We start from the raw sequence: 20,745 nt of genomic DNA, 5'->3' as shown, positions 1-20,745 counted from the left end.
CTGTTCTTTTCTCTTTCTCCGAGATACTGATCTGCTCCTCCACCTTCTGCTCTGGCAGACCTGCTCAAATCCAAATTGCCCGTTAGAGAAAACCCACCTGCAGATACAGGATGGGCACACACCGATACACTCTCCACAGAGCCACTGGCTGTGAAACTGTGATTGGCTGGAAAAGAGGTGAAGAAATGGCAGGAGGAAATCCACGTCCCGAAAGACTCATCTTTGTGCCTGGCAAGCAAACGGGGATGTTAAGAACACAGGCAGAGATGCTTCAAAGAGAACACAGAGTCTGAAGCGTGAGGCCAGAGGATAAGCACTTAGCATGTCCAGGAAAAACAGTGATAGGATGAAACCAAGACATAGGCTTACATCAGCTCCTTTTTTTCTTCTAAAGCTGATTCATCAGCCTTAGGTTCCTAACAATCTCCAGAAGAACTGGAAGATGAAGCAGCTCCTCGAGATCTTCTCAGGTGTGACCGTTGTCTGGGGTAAAAGGCCATGGGAGCCGTACCTGTGCGAGGATTCTGCTGCAAAAGGCCCTGCAAAAAAGCATGCTTGCAGGAGCTGCACACAAGGTGAAAGAGGCAGTGTTTGTGGGGCCACACTCTCGACAGGAAATCAGGGGCTTTTGTTGGTTTCTTTTCTAATCTGTGCTAGTCTTGATGCCCTTCTGAATCCACCCGCAGCAGACAGCAGCCATCAAATGCTGTAGCTGTTTTCTACCTTAGAGCCACATTTTGCTCCCTGTTCTGCCAGCAGAGAGCTCTGCACCACAGCTCCTATAGCTGTTGTAGGCTGTAGGTCACAGGAGGATGGGGATCTTTCCATGTCTTGGAAAATGTTGTGCCTTGGCATTAAGTACTTGGGGTTAGTGCCTAAGTTGGGGGGAGAAAGGGAACACCATGATGCTTTTGATAAACATGATCCAATTATTTTCAGAGGCATTTTAAAATATGCTTCATAGCACATTATAGCCCAGACACAGGTTGTGTGCTCTTCCATCGTTCCATCGTGCATTTTGTCCATCCATTCCACTGATGGAGTAGTTGAGAGCGTAACGCAAAACCCTTTTGTTCCTTTTCTACAAATTTCCACGTGGCATTTGCTAACAAAACAACTGACATGGGGGGGGGGGGGGGAGGGCGAGATGTTATTATCCAAATAACTGCTATTTGCCTCTTCTAAAAATTATTTTATTTTTTAAAAAAGGCATGCATACGCAGTACAAAATATAACAAGGGCTCACACAAGATACGTGTGAAGCTGTTAAAGCCAGGCACCCTAAAGATGTTCTGAATGCAGAATACCTGTTCTCCTCCTTCACTCACAGGCTCTGGGAAAGATCTGTTGCCTATTCGCGTGTGAGAACCACACAAGGGCCAGCCCCATGATAGCTGGTCATGGTTTAGCATTATCACACCAGAGAGACCTCCTCCGAGCCAGCAAACAGCAGGGCCGGGGAAATCCTGAGGCTTTGGGTCAACAAAACGATAGTTTGTGTGCGAACTCAGCCCCAGGCATGCACTCCACATCCGGCCAGCGCCTCTTGTAGCCGCCGGGGTTTGGAGCTGCCAACTGCTCGGCGACAGCAGAAGGTGCCAGGAGCTGCTGATTGACAAGCCTGGAGGCAGGCAATGCACAGGGCTGTCCCTGTTGGTATCTGCCAGATATTGGAGTGGCCCATCTTTCCGATCTCTAGCACGAGGAGGGTTCTTGTTTATCAGTGCCTGGGGATGATCACGCTTTGGGGCGGTCTGTGCTCTCAAAGCAAATCTCGATTTGTATCCTAGGGATTGGTTTAATAAAGGGGGTGGAGGGGTGGGGCGGTGCAGAAATAAACACACATCACCTGCAGAGGCTATCACGACCAGGACAGAAGATAAAGAAGCTAGAAAAGGACTGGGCCTGGAGACAGGCCAACAAAACGACGGAGAAAAAGAAACCCAATACAACACAGGGACTCGTTGTTCAGAAGAAACTGTTGTAATTGCAGGGATAGTTGCAAAACAGCGTTAGACCTGGGAAGTTGTGTTTCTTTCCAACAGGTTTACAGAACAAAACGCGATGAAGGACAAAGAGAAATTAAAGCAAAGAGTCACTTCCCCAAAGCTCCCTCCCTCCCAACCCGCGGAGCACCTCCGCGTGCTCTTTTCTGCCAAGGACGATGCCGTAGGGTGTCGGCGCCTGCCCTTCAGGTTTTGTCTGGTCTCTCATCTCCTGCATCCTTCCTGTTAATCGCAGCAGACAACAGAGAAAGAAAGAAAAAAGGAATCAGTTAGCAAGGCTGCACGGGACCCACGTCTCATCTTTCTAGCATGTCAGCCTAACATTCTATGACAAAGTGACGCGCTGGGTGGATGAGGGAAAGGTTGTGGATGTGGTCTACCTTGCCTTCAGCAAGGCTTTTGACACCGTTTCCCACAGCATTCTTCTCAAGAAACTGGCTGCTCTTGGCTTGGACTGGCACACGCTTTGTTGGGTTAGAAACTGGCTGGATAGCCAGGCCCAAAGAGTCGTGGTAAATGGAGTCAAATCCAGTTGGAGGCCGGTCACTAGTGGCGTTCCCCAGGGCTCGGTGCTGGGGCCGGTCCTCTTCAATATCTTCATTGATGATCTGGATGAGGGCATTGAGTGCACCCTCAGTAAGTTTGCAGACGACACCAAGTTAGGTGCGTGTGTCGATCTGCTCGAGGGTAGGAAGGCTCTGCAGGAGGATCTGGAGAGGCTGCACCGATGGGCTGAGGTCAACTGCATGAAGTTCAACAAGGCCAAGTGCCGGGTCCTGCACCTGGGGCGCAATAACCCCAAGCAGAGCTACAGGCTGGGAGGTGAGTGGTTGGAGAGCTGCCAGGCAGAGAAGGACCTGGGAGTGATGGTTGACAGTCGGCTGAATATGAGCCAGCAGTGTGCTCAGGTGGCCAAGAAGGCCAACAGCATCCTGGCCTGTATAAGAAACAGTGTGGCCAGCAGGGCCAGGAAGGTGATCGTCCCCCTGTACTCGGCTCTGGTGAGGCCGCACCTCGAGTACTGTGTTCAGTTTTGGGCCCCTCGCTACAAGAAGGACATGGAGGTGCTCGAGCGAGTCCAGAGAAGGGCTACGAAGCTGGTGAGGGGCCTGGAGAACAAGTCCTACGAGGAGCGGCTGAGGGAGCTGGGCTTGTTCAGCCTGGAGAAAAGGAGGCTCAGGGGTGACCTTATCGCTCTCTACAGATACCTCAAGGGAGGCTGTAGCGAGGTGGGGGTTGGTCTGTTCTCCCACGTGCCTGGTGACAGGACGAGGGGGAATGGGCTAAAGTTGCGCCAGGGGAGGTTTAGGTTGGATGTTAGGAAGAACTTTACCGAAAGGGTTGTTAGACATTGGAACGGGCTGCCCAGGGAAGTGGTGGAGTCACCATCCCTGGAGGTCTTTAAAAGACATTTAGATGTAGAGCTTAAGGATATGGTTTAGTGGGGACTGTTAGTGTTAGGTCAGAGGTTGGACTTGATGATCTTGAGGTCTCTTCCAACCTAGAAATTCTGTGATTCTGTGATTCCGCTATGCACCATGTGCAGAGAACACTTGTACATTGCCCAGTATATACATGAACTTACGTTCATAGATTACATCTATGGTTCCCTCTGCAGCATCTCTTGTTGGCACAGCTCCCCTCTGTCCCGCCCAGGGAGACCCAGCCAGCTTGGTGCCTGTTTAGGCCATACTGCAGTACCGTGACCTACGGTCCGTAACCTGCATCTGTTCTGTTACCTGCCAGAATGTTCCCTCCCTCGCTCACAGCGTATCGCACCAGCTTGCTGGCTGGGCTCAGCTAACCTTCCGATTCCTGTGCCACAGCTCAGCCCTCACGCCACTTGGGGAACTGGGGCCTCCTCCTGCTGTCCACAGTTATTCCCTTGTGAGTTCAAGGCAATAACTTGCCTCCATGAGGGATGAGGCAGAAAGTGTCAGTGAGGCCTTTCTTTGGTCCGCACGAGCCATCACCTGTCTACTGTTTCCTGCCTGTTTTCAGATAGGAACCTGCCCGATTTTCTTGGGCTGTGCGCAGAGTGACTTTTCCTGCCCCGAACCATCATTTCTTTACTTTCCTCTCCTCGGCTTCCTCGTTGCCAGGTCTCTAACAGAAATCAGCAGATACTTTTTTCTTAAGTCAGTGCAAGGGTATTAGCCTTTCAATGCATTTTTAATGGTGAGGATTTCATTGGTTTCTTGTCCTTCTCCCTAACAGACCATGCAACTGGAGGCTTGGGAAGGGGGAAGGAAGAGTTGTGGAAGCTGTATTTTAATTGTGAGGGCCTTCTCGTTTCGCCTCTGAACGTTCTCACAGCGACCCCGTTGGCTGTATTTCTCGCTCCGGCAGTACGGCAGCATGCTGTCAAAATGCTGACAAGCACAATGGGGTAGGCTCGGTAATAAGGCCTTCTATTTTAAATCTCACTGAGACAGCTGCCACTGTTGCAAAGCTTCTATATCAGGTCCTGAGCTATGTGAAATCCTATTCCGAGCATAAATAACACACCTCATTGTACACGATATCGGCAGCTCGCCATTGCCCCGTGCCAAGGGAAGGTTGCGTATGAACACTTGGAAATTCTAATTGTGAGAAAGAAATCACAACCGCTTCTAGTAGTTGAGGGTGTGCCCGGGACTTTTGTCTCCCTGCCTCACAGCTCTTTTTTACCTAGTGGCAAGGCCATTTACACCCATGGCAAATCTCATGGCAGTGACAACCGCTGTAGCATGCTCTTGTGCTAGTACCTGCCATCATTCAGTCTGTAGAACAGTAGATCTCCAAGAATCTGCATGGCTCCAGAGAGCAGCTCACTGCCTTGGCCTTGTTTTTGCAGCAGCATAGATACAAGCAATGTGAGGAATGGCAGAGCTGAGGGCAATAAAGCCCTCATGACGTGAACCTGTTCTTCCCAGAACACAGACCGTACGCAACTGAACTCTGCGCCAACCAGTATAGGCTGCCTGTCCTTTTCCTAAGCGATGCCAACAACCGTTCGCTCGCTTACTCTTCTGTTGCTTATCTCAGTGTCGTCCTGCCTTCTGACAATCTAAGACCAGGCACTGTCAAAATCCATTACTGCTGCAGAATGCTACTATGATATTTACTTGACAAATCCAACCTACTAGTTATTTTTATGTTTTTGCGCACGAGAAGTCCTGTGAGCCAAAGTCTTTCCTTTGGAGCACCACCTTCCTTTTTATTTTTCTTTTTTGGTGAACTCTAACTTAAATTGCAATCATTTCCCAAGCAAGTGTTCAAGTAGAACTGGAATGGAAAGCCGGGGGGGAAACAGCCGTAAACATCTTACCTGCTGGTTATGCTTCTGGCACGGTTTCTGTGGGATCCTTCTTGCTCTCACCTTGGCTATCCATTTCAGCTGAAAACAAAACAGGGCAGTTGTCACATGCTAGCTGCCATACCCATTCAGTAACAACCCCTCCTAGCCCATAGTTTCACTCCGGCACCTAGCAGAGGTGCCCAGCTCAACAGCTTACTGACCCTCCTTGGTCTCTGCAGGCCACTGACAGCGACATAGGACCCTCCAAAGGGCGATTTAGAATTTTGCCAGGAAATGCAGACTCAACCCTTGCCCATGGCTGCTGCCATGTCACTGTGCTGCAGCAAGGGGGTTGTACAGATGCGCGATCGTTTCTTTGGCATTTGACAGGGAGATTTTTCACATCGGCTGTGCTAATGAGGCCTGAGAATCCCTCAGCTTCCCTGCGCAAGGAGCAAAAAAAGGAAGGATGCCCTGTGTGGAGCCTTCGGCCGAGATAGCAAAACCTTTGATTTGAATGTCCGCGGGCTCTTGACAATGTTCCCAGCGGGATGCAGACCATGCCGTGGGCCAGATGTGGATCCATCTCTAATTACAGAGAAACTGCCTCTGCCTCTGGCTGTTATTGAACTGCAAACGGCAGGAGCCTGGGAGAGCAGACAGGGGCAACTGCACGATCTTCCTACACATACTCATTTATTTGCCTATGATCAGTTTACACAGACAACCTTCTATTTCCATATAAAAGTACTAAAATGTGAGAAGGCTTACGTCTATTTCAGTACAATCTTTGTCCAAAACAACATCTACATGACATGGCATGTCTGATCGGTCCTCCCTAGGCTATGTACACATACAAGAGGGCTCCTTCAGCACATGCATTTGGTATTTGTTCTGGAATGAACTCAAACAAGTTCGTTTGCACCTTTTTGTTTTTAACCTTGCTTTATGATGTGGCCTCTTCTATGGATTACGAGTCATTGGATGTGGGGGACAGGGAAAACCCTCACACCTGAATGGAGGATTCGGAAACTAAGAGAAGGCAAGGGGAAACAAAGGGCCAATCGTTAGGAGCTACTTCCAGCCAGGTGGTATGGCCTCTTCCTGAGTTGATAATCACATCAACACACCTGTTAGGACTTCGATGGATTACTTGTTAATTATTCATCATCCATATGCAGAATGCATCCTGTAACTGCTTTCTGGATGGATGCAGCGAATAACAAGGAAAGCATCCGCTACAGATTACGGAGCTCTGACACACATTGCATTGAACGATGTCACATTCCTCTTATGTGTTTGCATGGCAAAGGCCAGATACTTAATAAAAAGTCCTTACAGGAAGGGCTCTGCACACAATGACCACAGCCTTTCTCAGCCTTATTAGGTTGGCCAGTTTCACTGGCTTGGTTTTCTGAAAGTGTCATCAGGCTTCGCTCACATTTCTCCAGGATCTTTCTCAAAACGAAAGCTTCCTTTGCAACCTGAGGTGAAGCTCTGCCAGCATGCTGAATGAGCACACCCTTTCCCCCTCTTTCCCATTCTACGGCTACGAGCGGTTGGCCCCGCTGCAGCAGACAGTACGTTGCATTGAGGTTGGTGAGTTGGAAACCACTCGGGACCTCTTTGAGGGTGATGCAAATGGCCAGGGGTGCCCTGGAGGAGCCCTGACACCTGCAGACAGTGGGAAGGCAAGAGGAAACACCTAGTCCCACTGCTCCGTGGCAGAAACCACAACTGGGCATCCTGGAAGGCCAGCACTGAAAGAAACCAGCTTGTGCACTCACCGACGCCTTGCTACCAACGTGTTTCTCTATCCGCTTTTCTCTACGTGTCACTGACTGAACTCAGCTTCCTGCATGAATGGCAATAGGGACAGGAAGATCTAACTGAAGGATCCGCTTCTGCGGACTCCTGGGTCGACCTTAACAATATATGTCACTACAATGCCACTGACATAATCCTTTATGGTTAGGCCAAAACCAACACAGCCATGAAGAGCCTACCACAAGGGCAGATGGAAGGACTGCCACTGGGTATGTTTTCTCGCCACCCTTTTTTTGATGTTGTCTCGCCACCCTTGCTGGCTCCCAGCAGGTTAGCTCCGGGTGCACTATGCCAGATCACATCACAAGCCAACAATGGCCTTCTTGCCATTTCCCCAACATTTTTAGAGGTGCTAAATGGCTACCCTATGTCAGCAGTCTTCTGTGCCAACAGTAACATGCTACAGTGGCCACCAGCTCAGCGAAGTGCTCCAGTTCCAGGAGGCTGCCCATCACCTATGATCAGTTTTACCCGCTGCCGCACTGTTGCGTGGGGCTTTCTACAGCAGGAGCAGACATTTCCACGTGATGGAAATGGACATCTCTGCACTCTTCCTGTCTGTTTTCTGATTCAGTTCTTGCCTGCAGGGGAAGGCCTGTCCATCTCTCCTCTCTCCATCCATCAAGCTGCTTAACAGCTCTCACGTGAAGCCCGGGGAAGGGCTTCCCCTCAAAAGCAAGCAAGCTCCCTGCAGTAGAACAGTAACATACCCTGGCACATGGTTTGCACTCGCCAGAGCCTGGCAGCTGAAGGGGTGGATGTGCTTTTGCAGCATCCTGCCTCTACCCTGTGGGACAACTACATGCTTAAAGGTCAGGTAGTCGGGCATCACAGTGCGGCATCTAAGTGGAGAAGACGGGTAAATGGGAGACTGGAAAACTAAGCATAGAGTCATCCAAGAGAGACAGCCTATTTTCCCCCCAGAGGATATTACCCTGTAGACCCAGGCAGAAGAGGACAAAAAGTATGATTGTGTTGATTTAAATAGGAGCTCTGTCAGACTCTTGCAAACATAACCTCTTTCTTCAGCTGCTTCCTAAACAACGTTTCCCTTTCCACCTATATAGCTCTGCGATAGCACGTTCAGCTGTAACTCCCGACTGCTCAGGAAAGCAAATTACCTATTTTGAATCGAACCCGCTGTGCCATGATGAAAGCTGTGCACCTGTTTACTCAGTAGTTACTTTTTTCTTGGGTACTGCATCTACAACAGAAACGTGTGGCAGCATTAGCTGCTGAGATCCTTCTTTTATATCACTCCTGTCAGCCATGGAAGGTCGGGGTACTGGTGCTGAGCTCATCAGCTCATGGCGGCTTAAGAAACAAGCTCACGTTTTGGGTTTGATGCCTCTTTTGAGCTCACTGCCTCATTTCCTTTTCTCCTGTTGTGTCAGCAAGTCAAGACACAGTGCTCCACAGGCTCAGAATAAAAATGGCAAGCAAGGAACTCCATTATTAAAGGAGTAAAGAGCTCGAGCCACCTAATACCAGCTGGGAATTAACAGCTACCTTAGTAATCTTCACAGCTTTGGTGGAAGAGAAAAAATTGCCCATTCACAGAGAAACACCACCTGGGAAACCCATTGCCATCATTTTTGTCATCATTAAAAATACTAACTGGCAACTCTGTCCTGGGTACAAGAAATTTAATTACCAGAGATCTTTGCTGCAGTTGCCAACAGCAACCTGTACATCACCAGCAGCAACCTGCACCTCTGTCTACATGTGCCCACTCAGGCTTATGTGCATCCCCGGCCCTGGCCCATCAGGCAGCTTTCCCATTGGACAATCACAGCCAACTTTCTGAGACCAAAAATTTCTGAAATACATCACTACATTACATCCCTGCTTGGTAGATGGACCGACGTTGAGATCTACCTAATCTCTCTAAATGCTGCATTTATGGAGCGCTTTCCACTGTGACACAGAACACGGGATTAAGAAACAGAGCTGGGCTGCCAAGGGATAGCCGGTGACACGCTCATGGACGTACACACTTTTCCCATCCTTTCATGTAACAGGAAGTTTGCAGAAAAGGAAGTTACAAGATGAGCTATGTGTAAAAGACCTTACAGGATTAGCAAGAATGGAAACAAAGAAACCTACAAAGATCGGCACTTCAGAAACCATCTGCTGACCCCGCTGTGCTGCACTGCAGCGCGCATCACGATAGCTGTGCAATCGCTCCTCTTTCCAGTGGGAAATTCCTACAGATACTCCTCTGATGAATTTGGATTTGTTTTCTGTAAGTAGCCCAGGCCACTCCAGGGATCAGAAATTAAAGCAACATAACATGACTACGGATTTTTTGGCTGGTCTGTTTTTGGGGGATGAGGAGAGAAGGCTGTTTTGGCTTTATTTGGCACTTACTATCGAAAGCATAATCTCCACTATTTACAAAACAAATGCAACAAAACCCATTAGGCATGCTTCCATTCCCTAAAATTGCAAAAGCTCCTCTACAGCCAGTATCAGCATTGGCCGCCAGTTCAAATGCTGCAGCATGATCTGACATCAGAGAAAGGAAATCAGCATTCAATTATTTGCATAATCACTATCACATTCTTATAGTCATATTTCTATCTTGGAGATCTAAAAAAGTACACTTTTACTTGGTATTATGTAAATGCCAAAGAAGTTCAAGGGTAGATTTGGAATCAGTCTTCACTACAGACCGGGGACTACTTTGGGTAACAAACAAGACGGTGACTGGAAAGCCCAATTCTGAGAACATTGCTTTTTGGAATCCCCAAAGAGCACCCAAAGACTCCCTGACGTAGTTCTGTTCAGCTATGAGTGCATCTACAAGGGCAGTAAATGGTTGGCCTCACCAAAGTCTAAGCGCCGGGGCCCTGATCCCGTCCAGTGTTTCTTTACACCCAGGAAGAGCACAGAAGACTGTTTTCTTGTTTACGTGCTGCAGGGCTGGAACAGGGTCCCGGTACTCAGCCCTTGCTGGGACTTGTCCAGGCAACTAGGTCAGCCGCTTACTGAAGGCCTCAACCAGAACAATTTCATCAAGCTCCAAGTCAGGAGACTTGGGCTGCTAATGTTCACAAACCCAACCAGAACTGCTGCCAGGTCATGAATCGTCATAGTACTATTAGCAGTACGTGCTCTAGGGAGAGAACTTATCTTTTCTACCAGACTGAGCTATGCTGGGACTCTAAGGAGGAAGAGAAGAAAGAAAGTGAGCTCAGAGCTGGACAGAGCCTGACGTCGACTAGAGGTCAGCACGCAAGTTGACACTCTTGCCCCTTGACAGAGACAGGCACTAGCTCAGAAATTTTCAGAACTCTTTCTTTCTGACTACTCTCCAAAACCAGATACATCCTGGCCAAATCAACCTCCAAAGTAAAATTCTCACAGGTCTAAACTACTGTTAAGTTACAAAGCACGCAGATTGAATGTACCAACTGACTGGATAAATGGAGTTGATTAGTGAGGCAGGGGTATGGCACCAAAAACTACTTCCACCAGACTTCCAAGAAGTCCCGGGGGCTCCATTTTATGAGAAACATACTCCGCTGAATCTTTATGGGCCACTGGGAACATGGCTCTAGACCTCACAGACCCAGCTATCATCACTGCATGAACTTGCAAAGTCTCTAACAGGCAACAGCAGACATCACATAAGTTCCCTGAGGACTCAGATGAAGGGATTATAAACCTAACTCTTATTTTTTGGGGGAAAAGATACAGACAAACGCTAGAAAGGTATGCTACGTTTTCACTTCAGGACAAGTGAAATATTAGAACAACTTACTGTCATTACTTGAAACTTCTGCGGCTTCACACGTGAGTTCAACTTTCATAGGCTCTGCAGAAGTTTCCTCCTCCTCCTGCATCCCTGTAAGACAAGCCAAAGGAGAAAAAAAAAATTATACTTAAGTACATAATGAATGTATAATTCTCACCTTCTGTATGCCCGGTGGGTGTGTGGATTTTTTTTCTTCCTTTCTCTTACGGCATGCTCTTAACTTTGCAGACTCTGGTGCTGCATTGAGGCAGCCGTTAAAGAAAAGGGCAGAGGATATAGGGGGAGGAACATGGTTTGAAAATAATTGCTCAGATATTTGTGGTCATCTGTGCTCGTTCCTAACTAGCGTTTTTCAGACCCCATCATAGTGTGGGCTGCTGCCTCCCTGCCATCCTTTCCCTCATCATTTTCGAAGGAGCCCTTCTGCTCATAAACAGCTATGTGTGATGGGGACCTAATCACACTCAAGTTTCTCTAGCCAGCAGAATAAAAATAAATACTGTGAGAGTTCAAATGTACTGGTGGTCAGATGCAAAATAGAATTTGAATGTAGGAAAATGCATTTTATTTCTGAAACTCAACATTTTTATCTCTTCTGCCTCAGGCTTGCCTGGAAACTTAGATTCAATCTCCTAACAATATTTGAAATGAAGGAAAAAAATGTTTTTGCAGTTTCATACACAGTTCTCCTCATGTTCTGCCATTCGGAGTGCTCAGAAGCCCGTTTTTCGTTGATTTCCACCAGGGTGCTGCTTGACTTTGGCAGCCACCGTAAGCCTGTTGCACCTATCCCACAGTTCGACGCCAGGATGTCAAGCTACTGGTTGCTTAGCAATCGAGACTTTCAGGCTGCTGTTACGAGACAGCCAAGCATAGCAAGGACTGGAATGTTTCATAAATGCTTTCCTTTTGAGCACAAACCATTTACCACCTCAGTAACAGATATAAAACATTCAAAGTCCCACATTCAAAGCCTGTCCCTTTTCAGTACAGTTGTATTTTGTCCCTAAACACGTATTTACCACGGAAGTTTTCCTTTTGATGTACCTGCAAGCTGACACACCCTGATGGAGCTGGTAGTCTCCCTCACGCCCCCTGTGACAGCAGTGCTCTCACAGGCAACTTCCAGTGTGCCCTCTGCAGCTCTATTAAGCATCAAAATGCTAAAACAAGGAGCCAGCAAATACAGAAACCAACAAAAAGCAGCCACCAGAAAACTCGGTCCACCATTTCAGTGAATGTGGGGGAAAGGGCGATAACTTTACAGTCAGAGAGATGTCACCCATCCTTTCAATAAACCCTACGTGTATGGCAGAAACCCTTTGATGGGCCATCATATAACCGGTTCCACCTCTTCCCCACTGGTGTAAATCACCACCCTGCACAAACACACGAAATGCCTGAAAACGCCTGCGATGCTGAACTTGGCATGTCAGCGAATGCCGGTGATTGCCACTTCATGTGCATGTCAGATCCCTGATGCTGCTCCCAGGAACTGAGGAGAACGAGCTTGGTTTTCTCCTGAGGTTTCTTACACAAGAGCCCAGGGCTCCTCTTTGCTCGTGCAGAGGGTAAGCCCATGCCACTCCACTGTGGAAGTGCACGCATGCACCAGGAATTTGCCAAGCACAAGGCCGAGATGGTAACGTTCGAAATCTGCCTGATTCCTTCGAGCAAACTCACCGTGAAATCTGGGCAGACATCAAAGCACTCCTGAATCGAGGAAGATACTCTGAAAGATCTCATTTGTGCTCCTTTTCGATTAGCTTGGGGAAACAGCTGTATGAAAAACAACATTTTGGGAAAATAACTGCCCCGCCACAAGCGCGGCCTGCGCCTAGCACAGCATTTCCCACCGAGACGCTCAGACGTCTGCTGTGGGGATCCAGGCTCCTCGCTCAACACCAGCGCGCTCCGACTGGCAGCTGATGCCTGTGAATCAGGCTTCGCCTCCTCTCAAACACCGTCTATTAACCAAACAAAGCAGATGCGATGTGACAGGTTGTGTCTGGGCTCCCAGCTCCTCTAACAGCTAGAGATACCGTGGCGGCTGGCAGCTTCTAAAGACGCCTGCGTGGAGATCCCCGGCCCTATCCCAAGATCTCCCATTAACTAGCCAGCATGCCTGGCTTCCCTGCGCTGTCGAAAGGTTTCTTGCTTTCAATTTCAGAAACCTCTCATGCAGCTGACAGGTGCAAAGGATTATTGGCACAAAGCTAGCTTAAGACAGAGCCTAATTAAGGCCCCGGCACCTTGAGCATGCATGTGCGTGTTTGGGTGTGCACGTGCACACATGTGCTAACTGGGGCTGCTGGTGCAGGGAGGAGTGGAAGGCGTCGAGGGCTCTCAATACCAAAAGCTGAGGCCAGGAAGGGGGCTACAACAGCAGCAGCAAATTGTCACAATGACTTTTCACAAGGTTCAGGGCCATGAACATTGTCAGAAAAACACTAGTGGCTTGATCTGTGTTTTCCCCTTCCTTCTGAGTCCAAATATATGAATTTCCACCCCTTTGGGGACTGGATTATGGCCACATCATGACTTTTATGGCATATGTTGATTGTTGTATATTGTGAGCAAGAAAATGATAGTGAGAAACAACATTCAGGGTCAGAAAAGGCAGAAGGTATTTTAATCCTTAGAAAAGCCGAGTACCACAGCGAGCCCTGTGAGGAAGTTTGTACACTGTACCAGCTGATCTTAGGGAAGACTTTCAAACTCTTTTAATGTAAACCTTCATCTCTTCCCTTGCTCTTCTTGTGGGTTGGGGGCAGCTGCAGTCTCTACCCTGACACGTATGTGGAAAGGGTATGATCCACAAAGCTTCTCCCCTGCCGTGCCGTAAAACCGAGCACCTTGCAGAAACAAGCCCGTTTCAGAAGCGGCAGAATCTGAACCAGACCAGAACCGCCTTGACAGCCAATTTATTCCAGAGGCCTCCCCTGCCCCCCGTTGGTTTCGATTGCTGCAGGTTAGAGCACAAACAAGCAAGGTATTTTGGGTCTCTGAGCAGGAGCTGAGCGTTATGGACTCGGAAGAAGCCTGGGAGATACCCCTTTCAATTCCAATTACTATTTCCAATCACGCTCCTGACAGGGCTCATTGCCCAAGCCCTTTGTAGGCTGCCTAGAGATCTAGCAAAGCCACGGGCGACAGCTGCATTCTGGTGCAGGCAAGGGTGGCTCCCAGCCTTTTTAAACATGCAAGATAAATATTTACTAGGAAGATACAAATCTCTGTGCTCTTATTTCATCTTTCTTTTCTCCTTTATGGTCACAATCTGTCCACAGTTCCACGTGGTTCCAGCTACCCTGCTGCTCTTTCTCTGGGAAGCACGGCTCCCAGTTGAGGTGCAATGCACAACATTAAAACGAAGATGTGTTTGTGGTCCGTTAGCATCAATTCTAAAAGTACCTGAATACAGAGGTCAGATATCTATTGGTTCTCCATACTCCTGATAAATTGATAAGTGAAAAGCATAGCCCTCCTCCCTCTCCCTCCGCATGACGCTTACATCTATATCGAGTGATGAAAGTTGGCAACTACGCGGGCTTAGAAGCTATAATGCAGAGCGATCCATAAAACTCATTTTTGCCCGATCATCAGCAAGGCTTTGCTGTATACTGAAGAGTGTCTTGTAATCAGGAGAGAGAGGCAGGCTCCTCTCCCAGGTAATTCAAAGCAAAATCCTACCTCAGTCTCTCTAGAATCAATGAATCTCATTCCTGGAAGGTGCCGTAATTGGGTTTCTGCTCTCAGCTGCCCAGCTCCAGGGGGTTTATTTCTCACTGTTAGCTGTCGAGGGAGCCAGGGAGATCAGGTGCTCTTGGCAGAGCCCAGCCTCCAAGCTGCACCTTGGCAGAGCCCTCCTGCCGGCCCTGGGCGAGGGCTTATCAGATGGGCTTTGAAGCAGGAAGCTGGATTTCTGCAATTAGTTCCCAGCCACTCCTAATGCCAGGGCCGAGCTTTAAGACAAACAGAATATGAGATTTCATGCGTGAGTGAGGTGCGCCAGTGCAATCAGCCAACACCAAGATAACAAACCTTCACAAATCCCCCATTCTAGGCGTCTTTCAACCACATGTGAAATCCTTGCCCTAGGATCAATAACACAATGTTTCAAGGCTAGGCTATATTTTTTTTCCCAGTAAAATGGCACGATTGTCACATCTGGAAAACCTCTGCCCAATGGCTTCGAGTAATGCCACAGGATTTTTAACAAAATGCTATCCTGCCCGTGGACGATTTGCAGCCGGGGGACGTTTATTACATTATTTGCCTAGCAGTTGCTTCTGCTCTGGTTATACACATTGAAAAAAATCACCTCCGTGGTTACATAATGTGAAAATGACATCGTAGCTATTCTGAACGATCCAGATTTCCCTGATTCAGAGCCGTGAAATATAATTTATTATTTTTGCATTTAGATGTAAATATGCTTCCCCTAATTGGGAGACAGTGAGAAAGAGAGGCTCATTAAAATCTGAATTTCTCTGGCTACAATGCAAAGGCACCATTTTTCACCTGCAGCCACAAAAATGAAAGACAAAGCTCTTCTGACCCAGAGCCGCATCATCTGATCTGTCAAAACCGGTTCCATTTCTCTTGCTCTGCAAATAGCCAGGGCTGCTTTTCCCTTCTTCCCAGTCATTTCACTCTAGCCATTCACTAATGTTACTGTCAAGCCTTCACGGGCTTTGTTTACTGCTGTATTTTAGCAGCATAAATGCCGCTTCACTTAGGAATGAAGGGGCCCGGTTTGACTCCTATTCACCAACTCCATCTGGCACAAGCCACCCTTTCAACCAGACCAAATTCTCTCACAAAAAAGATTTATGCTCTCTTCGCGTATGGCTCTCTATGCAAAAGCACCCCCACCTGCTGCTCCCAGGGCTCTAAATCACAGCACTCATGGCCCATCTTAATTTTGTTATGTTAATGGTCGAGGACAGTTTCTCCCTCGCCATCCTTCCACGATGCCCAGGTCAAGCATGAGGTATGATCAGTGCAGCTTCACAAACAATAAACATCTCCATCTGTTACCTCTGGAATATTTTAGCTTGATCAAACAACTCCCTGGTAATTAGACACCCTGGAGATGAAAATGAAATCTCGAGGTTTCAGAGGAAGGTGTACTGGCTGGGAAACCAGCTTCACCAGGCTTTGGAAGGAGCTGAGCATCATTTCTTAATGCCACGTGCGGGCTATCAGGATTCACAGCCCCTTCATCGTTAAAGGGAGCATTTATCATCCCTTTTGACATCTTGGCTTGGTCTCCTAGAGTAACCAGTGCTGTGAGGCTCCCTGTCCCTTCAGTGCAGCGTGCCTCTGTGTTTGCGTGTGCATCTGTGCCTAAAGGCATTGCACAGCTTCCAGTTGCTGTTCTTTCCAGCTCAAGTTGAACCGCAACTTTTGGAATGTGACTTAAACGTGTCCTAGATCCACTTATCGCTGTCCCCTTCCAGTTCTTTCTTAAACATACCCTTAGGAAATTTGTTACGCCTCCTTTTCCCTAAAGGTGGAAATGAGAGCGCAGGGAGGATTGTCTCTCAGCAATACGGCCCAAAAGACCCATACAAATTGGGCGTCTCTAAAGTCACTAATGCCCATCAGGAGCTCTTTGTATCCTTTGTCTCTCTGCCACAACAGGATAAACCTGCACGCAGCAGGCCCTTGATGAATGCAAGGGCATGCCATTTTAAGAAAAGGCCTTTCTGAGTTTTTACTCTGACAGAAAGGCCATGGTGCTGTTTTCCAGATGCTCTTTCTGTGAAACCTCTCATCAGAGAAGAGCCCTATGGCAGGGAAATTCAGAAATGGAGCACCCGGAGGCTTTCATCGCATTCTTCAACTGCTGTCTGTTAATCTGACTAAAACGTTGCCTGCTAGTATTCAAACCAGGAGATTACCTGGCCCAAACTGCTTTCAAGGCTCTTCTGTGCTATTTCCCTGCCTGCAAATGAGGCAGATAGCGTTCCAGAGGTCTTACGAAAAGCGTAGGTATTCTCAAAACATAGAAGAATGATTATTTTCCTTTCTTCCCCATTCTGTCATTCCCCCTGCCACTTCTGACCACTTACCTAATTCCTGAGTTACGGGGTTCAGTTCCTGATCACCAGCACCCTGATGGTAAAGATGGTGTGAGGAACTGCAGCACTGGAGGATCCTTTCACGTAAGCCAGAGGAACTCTCCAGCTTCCCGAGGCTCAGCTTCCATCAGGGAAGACCAACTTTCAGGCAACATTCTTCTGCTCCCTTGGTTATTGGAACAAGCCTGCTGAGCAACCGCTGCCTGCCCAGGCAATACCAGCACACCCATCCCCAGCACACCACACTTTGCCCACCCACCACACACATTGCCAGGCTTCTAGACTGTCTCCAGCTACACTGGCACAACAGGTTGAACCCCTCTTTGAGCCACTAATCCGGGGTGTGGGCTTGGATCCTTAATTTTGAAGAGCTGACCCAGGTGCCTGATAGCTTCAGTAAGCCTTGCTTTCCCCTCCATCCCAAACACCTGAGCAGCCCATGCTGCCACTCGATTTTCCATCGGCATGCACCATGCCCTTCAATCTCCCTTGCCACCTCACGTTCACTGTGCTTTCTGAGCATTTCAAATAATCCTGATGCAACTACAGCAAAGCAAAATTGTGAAAGCAAAGAGGTCCCAGATCTCACAAGCAGGATGGATTTGTCAGAACACCACACTATTTATTCCAGAAATGGTACAGAGATTTTCCATTCCCCTCTACAGAAGCTACCCCCGACAGAAGAGGCCACATTGATCCTCAGCCCGAGCAGCTGTACCAGAACTACACAGGCTCCGGGAGAGGATGGAAGTGATAATTGGGAGAAAGAGAAATCATAAGGAACGGGTGGTGAGGCAGAGGGTAAGAACCTGAGAGGACACAGAGATTTGCTCAAGAACTAGAAGAGACAGAAGTCCCTGCTAAACGTTCAAACACTCTCGGACAAGCAACCACATCTTTTACAGTCTCCAACCCCAGCTACAACAGTGAGGACAACAGGGTGAACAAGCACACCACACGCACAGGACAAAAGGAGGCTTTGCCTGAGAGTCTCGTAAAGTGCGGCCGGGGCTGGTCACCAATATGACTGCAACCATTCATTTCTAGGGCCACTGCTTCTGAAAGAGATTACTGCAGAGTCAAAGAGAAGCCCTGGAAAACACTCAGTTTGCTTCCTTTCCAAGGAGGCTGTCGCCAAGTACGTGACGAATGAGCTTCAAAGTAGCAGGGAAGAGCAGCAGAAGGGTAAATGAGGAGGGTGTGTGGTTCTACCTGAAAGGCAGCAACAAAACACTGTGTGGGAGAGGAAGAGACTCTTCCCTATAATTTATCCAGCCTGCCCTTAGCTACCTAAAATAGGCTGGAATGTTCTCAACAGCCAGAGGTGGCAAAGTTCAAAGTCCTGTTACCGGATGGGACCTCGCAGGCATGCTGGGATTTGCAAACATTTTGTGAGGTAAAGATGCAACAGCCAGCATGTAAAAGCGAGGGGGAGGGCAAAGAAAAAAAAATATTTACTAAAAACTTGGTTAACCAGAAATAGAGTATCCATGGCACCTGGCTGAAACATCTTGCTGGTCAGAAAGAGCACTTCCTTTTCTAACGGCTCATCAGGTCCCAGCCGAGCACTCTGTTTTCATTTTTATAAACCTGCTAGCTTCCTACAACCAAGCTGAACAGAATATGAAACTCATTTGCTGGAAAAAAAGTGGTAATTGGCAGCACTCAATAACAAAGGCCTCACAGGTGATACTCATCATATCTTTTTCCCCTACTGAGACACACATTTGGTAATGATCATTTTTCAAAAACAATTAAAGAACTATACGCTGTTCTGTGTGTTTCTTTTTATACTGAGTTCTGCTCCGACTCTTTCACAGCTGAAGCTGTACAGACAGCTTCAACTATACGGCGATTAACACAGATCTGCTGTCAAGGAATAATTTTGCTGCTGAGACCCTCACCTGTTTCTGTTGTCAGACCTGTTGCTTTGGACCTAGGCAGTGACTCACCAAAACATAACAGATGTCTGAGCAATGCACAGCTGCCCGTGTATGCGTGTGTGCACATATATAGTTACTTCCAAGGGCAGTAGGAAATTTCTTTTAAATAAATAAATGGCTGCGGGTGGTTTTCCCTCTGTAAAGAAGGGGACAGAGGAGTGACAGATGACAGTGCTGGCTGTGTTACCGAAGGCAACGCTCCCCGCTCTGCTTGGGAAGCGCCACGTGTCCTATGGAGAAAAGCCCTCGCTGAAATCTGGCTGCTGGAGATTCGCGCTACTTTTGCTGTCAGAAGGTGTCGTTAATGCTGATTGCTGCACCCGATTCTCCAGCAAAAGCCTGGCTTTCTCCTCTACAGCGCTGAGCCAGCCAACACTAGCCAGCTTGAAAGGAACTGAGGAAGAGCAAGCATACAGCGAGTGCAATATTTCTCTATTACCTCCTAAGCATGGATGCCATTTTTCATTTCTATCGATAACTTGATGAACGTAAGAGAAAAATTTTACCACGATTGCACTATAAGGAGGCACCCGCTGTTCCTGCCCTGCTTTAATTGAGAGCTCCGGGTCAGCTCAACCACACTGTGATATTGGAAGCACCATTCAGCACTCGTCTACTCAGTTCTCATTTTGGGGTGTTTATAGTCCCATCAAAACATTTCATATTCCGAATAAATTTGTTGCACCAAACGCTGAATTTGTCAGTGCCTGGCTTTCAAGCAGAGGACTGTTTAAGATACATGAGCAATATCTGCAGCTTATTTTGATGCAAGATAGAGCTCAGAAAGCAGCTTCAGGAGGAGGGCAAGAGAAAAGAAGTGCCTTAGATTTACCTCCAGAGAAGAAGGAGGGCGGGAACCCCACTCACTGGCACCTCCTGGTCACATTTGTCCACCAGGAGTGGAGAGTCAGCTGAGAAGAGCTGAAGCACTCACCTGGCATCTCCCTACAGGGTGCTGGCCCAGCAGGCTTCAGAGTTCAGGTGGGCACAGCCAGGCCAGGGCAAGGGCAGGGCTCACCTCCGGCTGCCCCATGCCAGCAGAGAATGATAGCGTACCTGGTGTTAGATACTCATAATACTTGCACCAGTCCTCCTGACGCTCGCCCACCTCCCATGACACTAGGAATGTTTCCAAAACACTAAAAAGCAAAACGGAAAGGAAGATTTCTGGGGGTTGCTTTGGAAAAGAGTCATCACCAGCCTGGGTGTTACCACCCGCACCTTCGGAGCTTACTGCCACACAGCAATCAATTTTTTGGTATTTCTGGGCTATTTCAGGGGCATTGACTGGACTTTGAGTACCAAATCTATCTGCTCTATTGGATGGGGAAAATTTTAAGGCAAAAGTCCAGGCTGTATTTTTTTTTTTTTTTCCTGCTACAGAGCTTCCAGAGAAACAATTTTGCAGGCCAGGACAGAGCAAGTGTCGGTGCTGGCAGTCATACGCTTGCTTCTCTTCCTTGCGGAGAGTCATTATGCAGTGTTTTCTAAAATTGTAAATGTTCTTTTGGGCTCACAATGGGAAACAACACTAATATGCATCACAGGGTGTGAGATAAAATGTGTGGCGCTATTGTTGCCTTTGATTTGTCTTCCATTTATATCAGCTCTCAGTAAGAATTACAAAAAGACAGAGCTGCAGATTTTTCTTCTCAACTTTTTCACATTTCATCCTTTGTTTGGTTCATAAATGCTAGGGTCTAACTAGGATGCTACATCAGAGAGAGACATTTACATTTGGATAATGTAATGCAAAGAATACTAACAACTACAATCCTCCCCCCTCCAAACAGCTCCAGAGTACTTCCCACCTGACCTCAGCTTTGTAAAACAGGGATCT

General features: G+C 47.9%; 1 protein-coding gene across 2 annotated transcripts in view; it reads right to left on the bottom strand.

Annotated features, from left to right (window-relative positions):
• Positions 1-1,961: 1,961 nt before the first annotated feature.
• Positions 1,962-20,745, bottom strand: part of MACROD2 (mono-ADP ribosylhydrolase 2) — an 857,698-nt gene continuing 838,914 nt past the window's right edge. For both annotated transcript variants that reach the window (XM_035322711.1, XM_035322712.1), the window contains exons 17-19: positions 10,880-10,963; positions 5,317-5,385; positions 1,962-2,228 (exon numbers count right to left, since the gene is read on the bottom strand). In XM_035322711.1, the coding sequence (XP_035178602.1) occupies positions 5,324-5,385; positions 10,880-10,963 (146 nt within the window). In that variant the 3' untranslated portion in view covers positions 1,962-2,228; positions 5,317-5,323. The remainder of the gene's footprint in view (positions 2,229-5,316; positions 5,386-10,879; positions 10,964-20,745) is intronic.

Source organism: Oxyura jamaicensis, chromosome 3 (genome assembly GCF_011077185.1).
Source record: "Oxyura jamaicensis isolate SHBP4307 breed ruddy duck chromosome 3, BPBGC_Ojam_1.0, whole genome shotgun sequence".
In the NCBI taxonomy this organism is placed as follows: Eukaryota; Metazoa; Chordata; class Aves; order Anseriformes; family Anatidae; genus Oxyura; species Oxyura jamaicensis.
The sequence above is the reverse complement of the archived record's forward strand: the minus strand, read 5'-3'. Positions and strand labels throughout refer to the sequence as shown.